This window comes from Garra rufa, chromosome 13 (genome assembly GCF_049309525.1).
Source record: "Garra rufa chromosome 13, GarRuf1.0, whole genome shotgun sequence".
Classification (NCBI taxonomy): Eukaryota; Metazoa; Chordata; class Actinopteri; order Cypriniformes; family Cyprinidae; genus Garra; species Garra rufa.
In genome coordinates, this window is record NC_133373.1 from 6,208,692 (window position 1) to 6,224,664 (window position 15,973).

Below are 15,973 nucleotides of genomic sequence, written 5' to 3' on the forward strand. Positions count from 1 at the left end.
CGCCCACGTTCAATTTCGCGAACAAACTTGCCCGCCCACAAACAGCAGGCCTACCATTTGGATTACATCATGTCAAGAAGACGCCCTGTGCTGTGACAGCCTGTGAGAAACTATCAATAATGAGTGGTTAACATTAATTTTTTCAACGCCTCAGCAGTCTAATGCCAATCTTGTGTTGTGTTCGCGTCATTTTACTGATGACTGCTTTTCCAATCTCGGGGAGTAACGTTACAACGCGAGATTCACCAAACGCTTGGTTTTAAAAAATGGATCAGTGCCCAGTTTATTTGGACCGGCTTGCTCCTCTGAACTTCTACCTGTAAGTATGATTAATAATTGTATTTTCTAGCGATCGTTCAAAATACGTCTTTGTGTACGTTATGGTGTGTAACAACCCCGCACATGTCTTGGTAACCGGCGAACTTGCGTTTCTGTAGTTCTGTTGTTCAGCTGTGAGTGTAATGTAGTCTAAAAAGTCTTGTGATTGATGCAGCTTGACTGTCTGTCTGCCTTATTAGTTTAAGTAATGATAATGATAAACGATGGCTTAACGCAGTGTTATGGATTGTACAGTGTTGAAGTTCACAACGTAGAGGTGTGTCCGGTTCGCTTACAAAAGCAAATTGCAAGCACTTTCCACAGTTAACATATTACACCCACTGAGAAACGTCCTGCTCCAGTCGTGCTTGCAATACAGTTTCTTGTCGATGTGACTGTGACACTTCAACAGTTTCATCGTCAGACTCCGGCTCGAATTGATAGGGTAAAATCGAGGCTATCTTTTCTATGCATTAACAGGTCTCCGCAGCTGTCATTCAGTTATGCCAATGGGCGTTTCGTTTTGCGCTGTAGCAGTAGACCAATCCAAAAGGACTGCAGCATCTGACCAATCACAGCGGTGAGGGCTCACTGAAAGGAGGGGTTTAGAGAGACTGATTCTTTGAACTGCTTCACACGAGTCGTTTACGAATCATTTAGAAACGGGGTAAAAATAAATCTAATTTTGGAGAAAACTAAAGTGTTTTTTGAACTTGCATACATGTAAACCTGTTTTAAGAGACTATTACAACAATATTAACTACCTTTAAAATGGCATAATAGGGGCACTTTAAAACAATCTTTACATAAACTACAAATTGTATATGCATAAAATATACAGATTATTATTTCCATATAATTGTTATAATCGTTATTTTATGTTTTTAATTTTACATTAGTGTTTGTTTACCACAGTATATTTACCAGTATATTTTGTCCATCAAAATATCATTCAAATTGGATCAAAAGAGCTTTAAAGTGTTTAAAATGGTTTTGCAAAATGATAGAAAGTAATTGAAAAGTGCTTGAATTTCTCTCTCAAAAGGTTGAACAAACCCTGAAATTAATACTGTAATAACATTCGACTTTGCTTAAGTTGGTGTGACTTCTGGTTGTTTGACCTACAATAGCGCTGATAATAACAGAATTCTGAGCAGAATTTGAATGATTCTCACTGATCTTTCAGCAACCTTAAATTCATTCTGGGCGAAATCAAACACTTTTCACTGGATCTCGCAGCACTGTGCAGTAACAGTGTCGCGAAATCAACTTTGGTTCCCGAGGCTGTTCTGTGCTTGCACAAGTTTGTGTTGCGGTCGGAGCTGATAAACGGTCCGCGCTGCGCAGCTCAAACGTGGCGCGCTTTGGTTTCTCTTTCGCTTTGTTTGCCGTTTAATGTTTCTCATATGAAACAGAAATAGCAGCCCGTATGAGTTGAATAACGCGGTGGTCGCGCCATTGCGACCGCTCACAAAATTTAGTCGCACCGGCAGAAAAAATGCGACCATTTGGTCGATGTCTGGAGCCCTACAAGTGCTTGTCAAATCTGCCGTCTATTGATGTTGCGATCTCCGGTAGATTGCTGTTGTTCTTGGCTCTCTAGCTTTTCTTTTTTGGCTGGCCCGCCGTCTAGTGGACAAACTAATTAGTGCAAAAACCATTCAAGCCACCTGCTGCTCCCTCGGGCCGGACGAAGATGATTGGCGGGCCGCCAATTGAATAGCCCTGCACTAGGATATTCACCAAGACAGGCCTGTTGACATCATTTTTGCGTGAATTTGTCCATTCAAGCACAAGACTTGAAAGAGAAGTCAATATTTGCACGCTGCCTGAGACCTGAGATCTGAACGTGATGGGTTTCCAACCTTCGGATGCCTTTTTTCACGCTGTTTCGTCTAACTTTTGGCACGTTTGGCTTCCCATATGTATGACTGAATACATCACACATTTCTGACTTTACTTCTCAGAATTGCAAGATCTTAATTCGCAATAAAAAGACGCAATTACCTTTTTAATTATTTTATTCAGTGGCATAAATCAGCTTTAATAAATGTTAAACCTACCTAAAAAACCTGTAAAGCACTGTTTATTTTATTTTTATCTTTACTCTGTTGTATTCATTTGTGCTGCTGCTTTTAGTTAGATTATTTATTTTCTTTGTTTTTATTTGACAGTATAATTTCCTGAAACATAGCAAATACTAAACCGTGTCGAAACTGTGACTCTAAAACCATGATACAAACCGAACTGAGTAGTTTGAGCCATATTAAAAATGGTTGTCGAAGGAAAAAATCCTTAAAAATGCATTTTGTGAAAAAGTGTAACATGCTAGAGCAAAACATGCACTATTTTTTGAAATCAGCACCCCAAAATTAGTAAGAAACAAGTTCATTCAGCAAATATAAGGCCATGTTATTTATTAGTCATTACACCACTTTTCAATTTTGCATATAAATAATTAATTTTAAATGGATGCAGACTGAAATTGACACAAGCAGAGACTCTGTGACCTAAGGCAGTAACCTTTTTATTCATTTAAACTGAATGCAGATCAATGTAATACAGAGTGCACATGCAATATTTCATTTTCGAAATATATAGATTTTCAAATGTCAAAAGATACCTAATTGTATATATATATATTACATATCTGAAATATATATATATAGATATAAATATTCATTCGAGGTGCCCTAAATGAAAACAATCAGTAAACAAATGTTGTGAGATCAAAAAGAAGAGATATAAATACAGTAGTGAACACCTCTCTTGAAATACTGAGTCTGAAAATCAAGCATTAGTAACAGTGGCACATGACAAGAAATCAACAATTTATTCATTTTTGAAAAGAAATCAAGCCCTATCCTGAGATAAACGTACAAAACACTCTCAAACAAGTTTATTTCATCAGAAGAAATTTAAGAAAATGAGGAAATGATATCTGAGGCATTGCGATATGAAATAATGCTTCCAAAACAAATGCATAATTCTTAAATGTCTCATTTGCATACTTTAAAAGGAGCGTTCGAAGTTAAAAAACACTCCAGTTGTGGACCAAACTAAAACCTGTTTGTCTTTCCCCACTCGTTTGGACTGATTACACGATTGTGGGAGTTTGTGAATTTGCACATTGAGCATATGTACCGATAAAGTTAAAACACTATATCACAATAGAATATAGACTACAGAGTACAGTGATAGGACAAAGGGAAATGCTCCAATCAGCTGACAATATTATTTAACATTGTAGTGATGACAAGAACAAAGATAGTATTAACAAATGTTTGTGCACTTCAGTATCTTTCACAAAATTATTAAGCCAACAAGATATAGGAAAAACCATCGACTGATTGATTATTTAATTGATCATCTAGAGAATGCTTTGTGCATACGAGAATCTGAACTGAACTACAACAGAGCGACAATCTGATTCAGAAAGCTTCAGCTCACCTTAATAAAACGTCGCAAGCAGCCTCTTTCATGTTGGAGGTATCCTGGAGAAAGTTGAGGGCATATTGATTATATTCAAGCATCTACAGTCATCACCCTATATATTCATACAGTAAACCGCAACCGTAATACAAATGATTTTCAAGTATCCTATTCAAGGGATTTCAGAAAGCCACTACGTTTTGTTGTTTTGTTGCTGTGACTTTAAGAGGAACCAGTCCTCTGACACTATATTTGAAAATATTTCTATTTTGACTTCAGCAGGCAAGCTCATGCACCCCATACTGTATACATCCTATTCCAGAAGTTCTGAAAGAATTCAGAACGATGTTACGATTATGATTATGGCAAAGCAGCTTTAAACCTGTAGCACTAGCACTGTACTCACACTAGGTTTTCGTAGTAGATATTTCATAAATCAATTCTGTGCAAAACACACACTCAGAGTATCAACTTAACGTTAAGCGGCAATACAAAAAACATCTCAGTATTTTTCAGCATCATCACTAACCCTGAATGTCCCAAAGTCAGCTTTGGACCTGAGATATATGCAAGAGCGTAATTGTTTTTTCTTTGTCAGTGATTGTTTAATAAGAGGTGGCTCTTAAGTTCTCTCATTTGTGTAGCTGCCTGTGTGTTGTTCACATAATTCACATTAAAGAAATAGTTCAAACAAAAATGAAAATTTTGTCATTAATTACTCACCTACATATTTTAAACCCGTAAGGCCTTTGTTCATCTTCGCAAGACAAATGAAGATATTTTTGATGAAATCCAAGAGCTTTCTGACCCTGCATAGACAGCAACACAACTGACATGTTCTTTTCAAGCACGACTTTTTTGATTTTCAAGGACTTCAATCAGAGATCTCACTTATCAAAAAATGTCTTCTATTTATAAAAAAAAATAGATCATTTAAAACATACAAACAAAATGGTTAAAACAATATTACTAGTAAAGTATACAACACTGCCTTTGTGCGTATACTTTCTTTTTTCTTTGTTTTGTTTTTATAACTGCACTGCCTTAATGTAGGGCCTATGACTTCCGTGACGCGGAAAACGCATACGGAATCACGGAATCCAGTCATAAAAACGGAATTTACTGAATAAAACGGAATGTCACAGAATTTGTTTGATGAATTAATCAAAAGTAGTTCATTACACTTAAAGGGGGTCATATGATATTGCTAAAAAGAGCATTATTTGGTGTATTTTCTGTAATGCAGTTTGAGGTTCAAAAACATTATTTTCCACATACTGTACATTATTGTTGCTAAACTTTCTGAAAGTTTACATAACCTACTTCTACTGCTACTACTACTACTAAGATGAAACAAACTATATTTTTAGGGTATAATCACACAAAATTTCTTCCATGTTTTAATTTTAATAGTAAAATTGTTTGCCAAAAAAATAAAGTTAAACATACATAAATGGAATTACGTTAATGTTTTATGCCTTCATTTGATAACCAGAAAATTTTAAATACACAACACAGAATTTCTGAGGGGAATTTTGTTTTTAAAGAATAAATGTGAATAAATTAAATATGCATTCAAATAATTAGACATGCTAAAACACAGTGTTTGATAACAATAAAACATGGTGAGAAATTTTTGGTGATGTCATTTTTGTTAAACTTTCAATAAACTGATGCAAAACTGTTTAAGATTCATGATTTTAATTAATTAGACGCTCTTTGAATAATACAATTTAATTCAAAAGAGTTGAGAAAAATTAAAACAGAAAAAAATGGAATTTTGAAAAAAAAAAATAAAACAGATTTCATAGGGCCCTATTAATGTTTTGATATTTTCTACTGTTTAAAAAAAAAAAAAAAAAAAAAAAAAAGTTACATTGGTCCAAATTCCTGATCTTAAACAAATGATTTGTGAACCCACACTGAAGTCCCGATCTAAATCAAATGATTTGCAGGCGGCTCTCCAAAGATCCAATCTAAAGGAACAGATTTGCGAACCCGGTCCGATGTTCAAAATCAAATTATTTACGGCCCACACTCTGAGAACTGTATCATTTCAAATCAGGACTCAGAGCGCTGACTGCAAAATTGTGACTTAGATTGGATCATTTGATTTGAATCATTTAATTTGAGAAATGAGTCACAAACTCATTCTGATCTGAATCAAATCATTTGCAATACTCGATCCAATTGAAGCGCTTCGAAAGAGTGAATCGTTTAGCGACGCAATGGTTTAACTGATTCAGAGTTTCAAAAGGCTCAATCAAACCCATCACTATGTGCTTTTTATAATCATTACAAGCAATGGCGGAATTCGAAAATGAATGGCTCTTTTAATTTGATCAGATTTTTGCTAGTAAATTGCTTGAAATCAATGATCAAGCACACGTTTGAATCAATCGGAGCGGTTCCAGCGTAAATGACTCCGATACATTGTGTTCTAATAATTCGAGCATTTTTCAAGTACCTCTTCAGGAATATTTAATATTTTCAAGGGTTTTCCAAGCCTTAAATTTGAAAAAGTCAAATACAAGTATGAACCCTGTAATTAAGGACATTAGTAAAATGTGACCCTGGACCACAAAACCAGTCATAAGGTTAAATTTTACAAAACTGAGATGTATACATCATATGGATATTCAATAAATAAGCTTTCTATTGATGTATGGTTTGTTAGGATAGGACAATATTTGGTCGAGATACATCTATTTGAAAATCAGGAATCTGAGGGTGCAAAAAAATCAAAATACTGAGAAAATCACCTTTAAAGTTGTCCAAATTAGGTTCTTAACAATGCATATTACTAATCAAAAATTACATTTTGATATATTTACAGTAGGAATTTTACAAGGAATCATCATGGAACATGATCTTTACTTAATTTCCTAATGATTTTTGGCATAAAAGAAAAATCAAAAATTTTGACCCATACAATGTATTTTTGGCTATTGCTACAAACATACCCCCAGCGACTTAAGACTGGTTTTGTGGTCCAGGGTCACAAATAGTCCATGTGACAACAGAGATTCAACCTTAATTTTATGAAGCTAAAAAAAGCTTTATAAAAAGCTCTCAGATTTCATTAAAATCAACTTATTTGTATTCCAAAGATGAACAAAGGTTTTACGAGTTCGGAACGACATGAGGGTGAGTAATTAATGACAGAATTTCCATTTTTGGGTGAGCTATCCCTTTAATTATTATGATTATTTACTTGCTTATTTATATTCAAAAATGAAGGTCACTCTTCTAAACGGCCTGACTGGAAAATTGTCGGGAGTATGGCTAGAGGTCTCACTTTCTGAGCACAAAGTACAGCTTCAATCACGAATGATCCGGGTGTGAGATTCTCTCACTGATGGCATCAACTCGGTCTTTCAGATCTTACCCTCTCAAATCAGAGTGGAACAGATCAGCATTACAAGGTCTTTAAGGGCCGTGGTGTGATTTCAAATGGCTGGCTGAAATTCCTGGCATGTTAAAAACAAAGCATTCAGTTACACAAAACAAACTCACAATGAATCTCTGGCACACGAGTGCTGCTTCAGTTTGAAATAAGACAATAGCTAGAACCACAACGAACAGATCAAAGTGTAAGAAATAGCAAAATAATTAACAGTTAGTGACCATTTTGATGACTATATATAAAAATGTACGCAACGACTTGTATGTCTGGATGGCTTGGAACCGTCACGTTACACGTTGGTGGAGATCTTGTACTTCGGCGACATGTTGCTGTGGAACCAGATGAAGCTAAAAATGACGCCCATCGTTTTCGGGATGCTTTCGTCGAAGGCGAAGGTCATGGCTTCGTGAAGGGGAACTTTGACCACCTCGATCAGTTCGCCCTCTTGGGGTTTACCTCCTCCCTCTCCGACGCGGTTCTCCTCGGACACCTCCGCGTAGAACATGGTTTGCTTCGATCCGGTCACTCCGACTCCTGACCTGCGGGGGAGGAGAGCACAAAAGACTCAGGACGCTCGATAATGACAAGCCAAAAAGAGCAACACGAGAACACAGAAACCTGGAGATGCCTCAGTTTGCCTTCATAGCACACTACAGCTATTAAGTATGAATGTTTGTTTTGCAATATTTAGGCTAAAGAAGAAACATTTGAACATTTGAAATAAATGGTAATGTTCAATATAACTGTTAGATTTTATTTTTTATTTATCGAACTGCAACCTTGACAAACAGCTTACTACATTTTTAGCACGATTTGAGCTAAAGAAGACGAATTGTTGCTAAATGTTAAGGCTAAATACAATTGTAGTTAGATTTTAATCCTGATTTAAACTGTAACCTTGACACATTTGTAGCAAGCTAAAGTCATCAAATTATGTTTTTTGAGGAAAATATAATATAATGGACTTCTATGGTGCCCCGAGTTTGAACTTCCAAAATGCAGTTTAAATGCAGCTTCAAAGGGCCTCTAAACGATCCCAGCCGAGAAATAAGTGTCTTATCTAGCGAAACGATCTGTTATTTTCTAAAAAAAAAATTACAATTTATATACTTTTTAACCTCAAACGCTTGTCTTGTCTAGGTCTGCATGAACTCTTTTCCGGTTTAAGACCGTTAGGGTATGTTGAAAAACTCTCATCTCATTTTCTCCTCCAACTTCAAAATCATCCTAAATCGCTGCAGAAGTACCAACCCAGTGTTTACAAAGTAAACATGCAAAGGAGGTCAAACGCCCTTTACAAAAAAAAGGTAAAACAGCGATGTAGGACAATTTTGAAGTTGAAGGAGAAAACCAGATGGTAGTTTTTCGACATATCCTAACTGTAACTGACGTTTGAGGTCAATTGTAATTTTTATTTTTTAGAAAATAACCGATTGTTTCGCTAGATAAGACCCTTTTCCTTGGCTGGGATCATTTAGAGCCTTTGAAGCTGCATTTAAACTGCATTTTGGAAGTTCAAACTCAGGGGCACCATAGAAGTCCACTATATGGAGAGAAATCCTGAAATGTTTTCCTCAAAAAATATAATTTCTTTACGACTGAAGAAAGACAGACATGAACATTTTGGATGACATTGGGGTGAGTACATTATCTGTACATTTTTGTTCTGGAAGTGAACTACTCCTATAATAGAAGGAAGACCGTATCTTCTGGCCCCTTAAGAGCCTCAGGAGGGCTTCAGAATTGTTCATTTGTCATATCTTGTCTCTATTCTTCATGAGTGGGTGTCAGCATAGACCCCATTCTTCATTGGTGACAGACACAGAGGAGTCCTGGAGATTCTCTTGAAATTCGTCTGCTCAGATGTATTTTTTTTTTGCAAGGCACCCATTGTGGTTAGTTTAAACTCATCCTAGAAACTGATTGCTGGGGCTTGTTCCATTTTTACCTCCTCGGGCCATCATCCATCACTTCGATGGTGCGCAGTTATCACGGCCTTGTAATTTTCTTCCATATTTCATGAGCTCATTTCGAAAAATCTGTTTCAGACTATAAAATACTAGGACAAGAAGGGGCTTTCGGAAGCTTCCCATCTCTAATGATCTGAGGGTGTCAGGGAGATCTCTATGGTGACGTCTCCATGACAGAGTCTCAGGTGAGGTAACGCCTCAGTCACAGCGGCGCTTACCAGATGCTACTACTGTAAACTATCATAGTAAACCTCTGTGCCACTGCCTAACCTATTTGTTTCACAATATAGCTAGGGAGCTGCTTGAGTGGTTGATATTTCCTCATCTATAAATAAATCCTTTTTTGTTGTTGTTTGGAATCATTAGTTAATGGATGGGATTTAATTTTTTTATTTTTTCATGAGTAAGTGCTTTTAATGGCTGTTAGTACACTTGCTGCCATCTGGTCAGCCAGTTTATAGGTTGGTAATAAACACACGAGTACAGTACTGTTCCTATCGAACTGAATTGGGACAGAAGTGCTGTTTGCCAAGATTACATTTCAGTTTTCAAATCAGGAGTACAATTTGACAACAATGGTGCAGTATTTTTAAAGTAACATTTTTAGCAGAAAGTATGTTGCAAACAAAAGCTGTTTGTCAAGGTTACATTTCAAGTCAGAAATGGAAGCTAATAACAGTGTATTTAACATTTGCATTCATTTAACTTAAACGTTATTTGTCAAGGTTACATTCCAGTAACATTTTAAGCAAGGAATACACTCTAACAACAACTTTATTTGACAGTAATATTTAGCAAAAAATAAGATGTCTTCAGCTTTAGCTTCAGCTCACCCCGTTGTCATCCAAGATGTCCATGTCTTTCTTTCTTCAGTCGTAAAGAAATTATGTTTTTTGAGGAAAACAATTCAGGAATTTTCTCCATATAGTGGACTTCTATGGTGCCCCGAGTTTGAACTTCCAAAATGAAGGGGTCTAAACGATCCAAGCCATGGGAGAAGGGTCTTATCTAGCGAAAAACTCCCATCTCATTTTCTCCACCAACTTCAAAATCATCGTACATAACTGTTTTACCTTTTTTTTGTAAAGGGCGTTTGATTTTTTTTTTGCACGTTCACTTTGTAAACATTGGATCGGTACTTCTTCGGCGATGTAGGATGATTTTGAAGTTGGAGGAGAAAATGAGATGGGAGTTTTTTGACACACCCTAACTGTATTGAACCGGAATACACAGAGTTCACGCAGAGCTAGACAAGATGAGCATTTAAGATTAAAAAGTATATAAATTGTCATTTTTTAAAATTTTTTTTTTAGAAAATAACCAATCGTTTCACTAGATAAGACCCTTCTTCCTCAGCTTGGATCATTTAGAGCCATTTGAAGCTGCATTTAAACTGCATTTTGGAAGTGGGCACCATTGAGGTCCACTATATGGATCCTCAAAAAACATCTTGGATGACAAGGGGGTGAGTACATTATCTGTAAATGTTTGTTCTGAAAGTGACCTTCTCCTTTAATACCCAGGGTTCCCTTTAACCACGTTGTCTTATTTATTATGACAGTTTCGCTGTGTAACACAATCTAACAGAAGTAGGTCATCCTCTCTCTGCATTCCTCCATGTCCCTACCCAGCCCATAAAGCAGCAGGTGCAGCGTGAGGTCCACAGGTGTTCATGACGGTGCAGTCGGCAGCTGCGTCTGTGCATTTGGGAGGAGGATGGTTTGTGACTCTGTGTGGTATTTTAGCTAATCAGAGATGGCTGTGGCACAGGTCACAATTAACAGCAACAGGCAGATGTTGCAGACTCACACACATACAGGCAGGTGTGTGACTCTGGCAGGTGTGAGGCGGCAGGGGTTTACAACAGTCTCGTCAATGAAGACTGATAAGAGAATAATGCAGCACTGTTTCTTCTTCCTTTACAGAGGAGATTGGGACACGTTTATCCCCTGGATGCTTTATCTGAGGTTCTTTACTCTGGGGGTTTAGGGCTAATAATGATGGAGAAGAAGGTTAAATATTAAATTGGGAAACAAAAAACAGTTGAGATAAAACATGTTTGTCAATCATGACAAAGTGCATATTACTAGACATGACATGCCTCTATCACACACTCCATATACCAGTCAAAAAAATGTTTTTTGAAAGAAGTCTCTTTTAGTCTTTAAGTCTCATTTATTTGATCAAACATACAATAAAAACAGCAATATTGTGAAATATTATTACAATTTCAAATAAGGTTTTTATTTTAAAGGTTTTATCTTGATATCATCATGGTTACATGACGAAATGAAACGATAGGTATAAATAAATATATTTAAACTTCTTATTCTAATATAAAAGGTTTTTTTAAGTTGCATTTTGGACCATTGTGCTTTAGCACAGCATCTGTCCAGTGTTGTTTTCGTCAACGATGACGATGACGAAATCATTTCGTTGACGCCACTTTTTTTCATGACGATAACGAGACGATGACGAGATAAAAATGGCTCGTTGATGACTAAAACATGACGAGACGTGTGTGAGTTTTCGTTGACGAGACGAGAATAGACGAAAATGTTAGTGGGTGGTCCGTCAGACGTTTAAAATGCATGACATTTCCGCTTATTGTGCATGCCAATTAAAACTTAAAAAGTATCTGACGCTATGGCAAGCCGTTTTAGCATTAAATACTCTTTGCTATACTAGTATGGCAAGCCGTTTTAGCATTCCATCCTTGTTTGTCTTTTGTGTTCTAAAATATTCCTTCATTATTGTAATTATTGGTGAAAATAGTCGATCCGGAAGCTCACATTGTGTTGAACTATAGATCTGCTATTTTCAGAACTTATAAGTGACACTACCCAACAGCAAAATACTTACTGACCTACATTAATTTGTTAAAAGACTACTTTTTTCCCTTTTTTTGACTAAAACTAGACTAAAACCTTTTTGACTTTTCGTCGACTAAAACTAGACTAAAACCTTTTTGACTTTTCGTCGACTAAAATTGGACTAAAACTATCACATATAGAAGTGACTAAAATTTGACTAAAACTAAGAAGCATTTTAGTCCAAAAGACTAAGACTAAGACTAAATCTAAGATGGTTGTCAAAAACAACACTGCATCTGTCAAACTAACTAAAACCGAAAGCACAATATGGCTTAAATCAAAATCATCAAGTCTGTTTTTGTTGTGCGTTTCAAAGCAAAGCATGCACTTCGTTCAGGCGATTAGTTCGTGATCCGGTGTTTTCCGCGCCTCAGAACGGCTCAGTTCACAGTGAATGCAGTGAACTTGTTTATAGCATGTGCTGTGAGTTTAGAAACGCAACAGCCACCAGTTCTAATCTATTTTTGCGGCAGATGATAACAGCATTTCACTAGATTTGTAGCGAGATGCATTTTTGTAAACTTGTTTTCACTGAAGCTGGAGTTAAAATAAAAGCTCTACTGCCATTAACGTCATAAGAATAATAATAATATAAAATTGTTGTTATTTTTTTATTAATTTATTCTAATTCGTTTGGTTTCCTAAAACACCAGTGTGAATGTTATTTAGTCTGACAAAGTATATCACAAATAAAAAGAGGGTTGAGTCCCCTTTAAAGTTCAGGTACAGGTCAATTTACTGACTTTAGTTTTCTTAATTAAGAACATGGGTTGGAGCTTTTAATTTTGAACTCTTAAAGTGCATCAGAAGAATTTAACTTTAAAATGTACAAAATTTATATTTTTTTCCCCCCCAAGTTAATAATTTTTGTTTTTTTAAATATGGCAATAAATTTTGTATCATGGACTTAATATCAAGATATTATGGTATCGTACAATTTTGATATCATTACATCCCTGTAAAATACTGATTTGCTGAACGTTGAAAATGTTTTTTCTGCTTAATATTTTTGTGGAACATGTAATTTTCTCAAAATAAAAAAGGAGGAAATTCAAATAGTAAAAGAACAGCATTTTTTTAAATAAAAATCTTTTGTAACATTATAAATATCTTTACTTTCACTTTTCAACTGATTACAATGAAAAGCCTCCTTGCTGAATAAAAGTATTAAAAAACTGTTTACTCATATCATAGTAATAGAAGTATAATAAACGTAAATATTTTTTTTCTTAAAATAGGTAAATAATACATATATAGTCAGTAGATCACTAAATGCAAAATAAACCTGTTGAAGGGTCTTGTATCATCCTGAACAGGTTTATTTTGTGATAATGACTGGGTCACTACAAAAATATCTGACTGCATCAGAATCAAGTATTCCAGAAATAAAGAAAATAAACAAGCCTGTATAAACCTCATGACTTGTTTCATTATCAGTGTATCACTGACAAGACTGCTTGTGTTATTATTAGGCACTTTCACACTTGAAAGCTGCTAAATTTCCAGAATAGCTTTCCCACATCCATTATTAGCACAAGCGGCAGCTTTCAGTGTTTTATACCCATTGACACAAGCTACATGACATTTGACACCATTTGCAAGAAATAACCTTTAACCAAACACACTGAAATTTAATTTGATGACATTTCTTAAAGGGATAGCTCACCCAAAAATTTAAATGCTGTTATTAATTACTCACCCTCATGTCGGACCAAATCTGTAAGAACTTCATTCATATTCGGAACACAATTTAAGATATTTTTGATGAAATCCGAGAGCTTTCTGACCATGCATAGACAGCAAGGTAACTAACACGTTAGCATGTGTGACATCAGTGGTTCAACTGTAAATTTATGAAACTACGAGAATACTTTCTGTGCACAAAGAAAAAAAAAAAGAGAAAGTTTTATTTAACAAATTCTTGTCTTCAGTGTCAGTCTTTGACTCAAATGAACTTGTGGTGGAGACTGACACAGAGAAGAAATTGTCATTATTTCTCATAGCTTCTTATCATTACAGTTGATCCAATGATATCACATTGAATATTTTTATGTCCTTACGACCTTTCAGGGCCTTGAACGTGTCAGTTGCATTGCTATTTTTGATGAAAGCTCTCATAATTTGTATTCCAAAGATGAACAAAGGTCTTACAGGTTTCGATCGAAATGAGGGTGAATAATTAAAGACAGAATTTTCATTTTTGGGTGAACTATCCCTTTACTACAATGTAACTACCTAGCTACACTACCGCTCAAAAGTTTGGGATCAGTAAGACTTGTAATGACCAGAAATACAGAAAAAAACAGTAACATTGCAAACTGTTATTACAATATAAAATAGTGTTTTTTATTTGAATATGCATTAAAATATAATTTATTACTGTGATGCAAAGCTGAATTTTCATCAAAGGTCTTAAGTGTCACATGATCCTTTGGAAATCATTCTAATATGCGGATTTATCATTAGAATTATCAATGTTAGAAACTGTTGTGCTGCCAAATATTTTTTTCAGGATTCTTTGATGAATAACAAGTTAAAAAGAACAGCATTTATTCAAAAATAAATATTTTCTAACAATGTAAATCTATGCTATCACTTTTTATTAATTTAACACATCCTTGGTGAATAAAAGTATTAATTTCTTTAAAAAAAATTTTTTTTTGAAATCTATAATATTTTAAATAAATGCTGTTCTTTTGAACCTTTTATTGATCAAAGAATCCTGAAAAAATGTATCAGAGGTTGGAAAAAAAATTAAGCAGCACATCTATTTCCAGCACTGAAAATAAATCAACATATTAGAATGATTTCTGAAGGATCATGTGACACTGAAAACTGAAGTAATGATTTTGAAAATTCAGATATAAATTTAATTTTAATGTATATTAATATAGAATTTTACATAATAATAATAATAATAATACGTAATAATATTTCACAATATTATTTTTTTTCTGTATTTTTGATCAAAAGCATAGAAAACCTCTTTAAAATTAAAAATCATATTGATAATAGATTTTGACTCTGCATCACATGGGACAATATGTAAATGCTTTGGAGTGACTGCTAACTAACTTTCTATGAATTGTGCCTATGAACTTACCATAAGATCAGAAATTTCTGATGGGTTCTCACCTGTATGATGTGATCTTTCTCAGCTTGGTGACTGGCACGTCATAGCCGCACTCTTCCAGCACTTCCTGCCTGGCAATCTCTTCCAGAGAGAGGTTGGGTTTATCCACCAATCCTGCGCACAGCTCGTAGGTCACACCGGCCGAAGCGGGAGGTTGGTGGCTTGATGTATCTTCGCTGGTCTCTCCTGCTTTGTCCTCTTCCAGGACTTTAGGTTCTGCTGGTGCGGCTTCTGCTGATTCTTCCTCCGCAGGCTGCAGTGGTTTCGGTTTGCTCCGCTCCCATTCGCTCATGTATACAGCTGTGGAGAAATAAGACATGTCACTCATCATTCAGGAGTGCTTCCAAACATAAAGATAGATGAGGAAACATCGGAGTACACAAGCACTTTGATTGATGAGGTTCTCAAACATCATGTAGGTTCAAGTATGTATTTGAGAACAAGTTGCAGAGGGGTCAATAAGGGCGCACAAAATAAAGAAAAAAGCTTTTAGAAATGTAGAAATAAATGTTTGTATTCATATTGGTTTCATAACGTTTGAAAAAAAAAAAGTGAGGAAAACTTTTATACAATTTAAGTTAAATACGTTATATTTTAATTTAGTTAATGACTTTTATATGGTCTTAGCTTTAAAGAAGTTCACATCCAGAACAAAAATGAACAGATAATTTACTCCCTTGTCATCCAAGATATTTATGTCTTTCTTTCTTCATTCGATAAGAGGAAATAAAAAATTATTCAGGAATTATCTCCATATAGTGGACTTCAATGGTGCCCCCAAGTTTGAACTTCCAAAATGCAGTTTAAATGCATTTTTAAATGGCTCTAAATGATCCCAGCC

At 35.3% G+C, this 15,973-nt stretch overlaps 1 protein-coding gene across 1 annotated transcript in view; it reads right to left on the bottom strand.

The window, feature by feature from the left end:
* Positions 1–2,829: 2,829 nt before the first annotated feature.
* nudt14 (nudix (nucleoside diphosphate linked moiety X)-type motif 14) overlaps positions 2,830–15,973 on the bottom strand; it is a 45,915-nt gene continuing 32,771 nt past the window's right edge. The window contains exons 4-5 of the mRNA XM_073853166.1: positions 15,135–15,432; positions 2,830–7,695 (exon numbers count right to left, since the gene is read on the bottom strand). Of these exons, the coding sequence (XP_073709267.1) occupies positions 7,446–7,695; positions 15,135–15,432 (548 nt within the window). The 3' untranslated portion in view covers positions 2,830–7,445. The remainder of the gene's footprint in view (positions 7,696–15,134; positions 15,433–15,973) is intronic.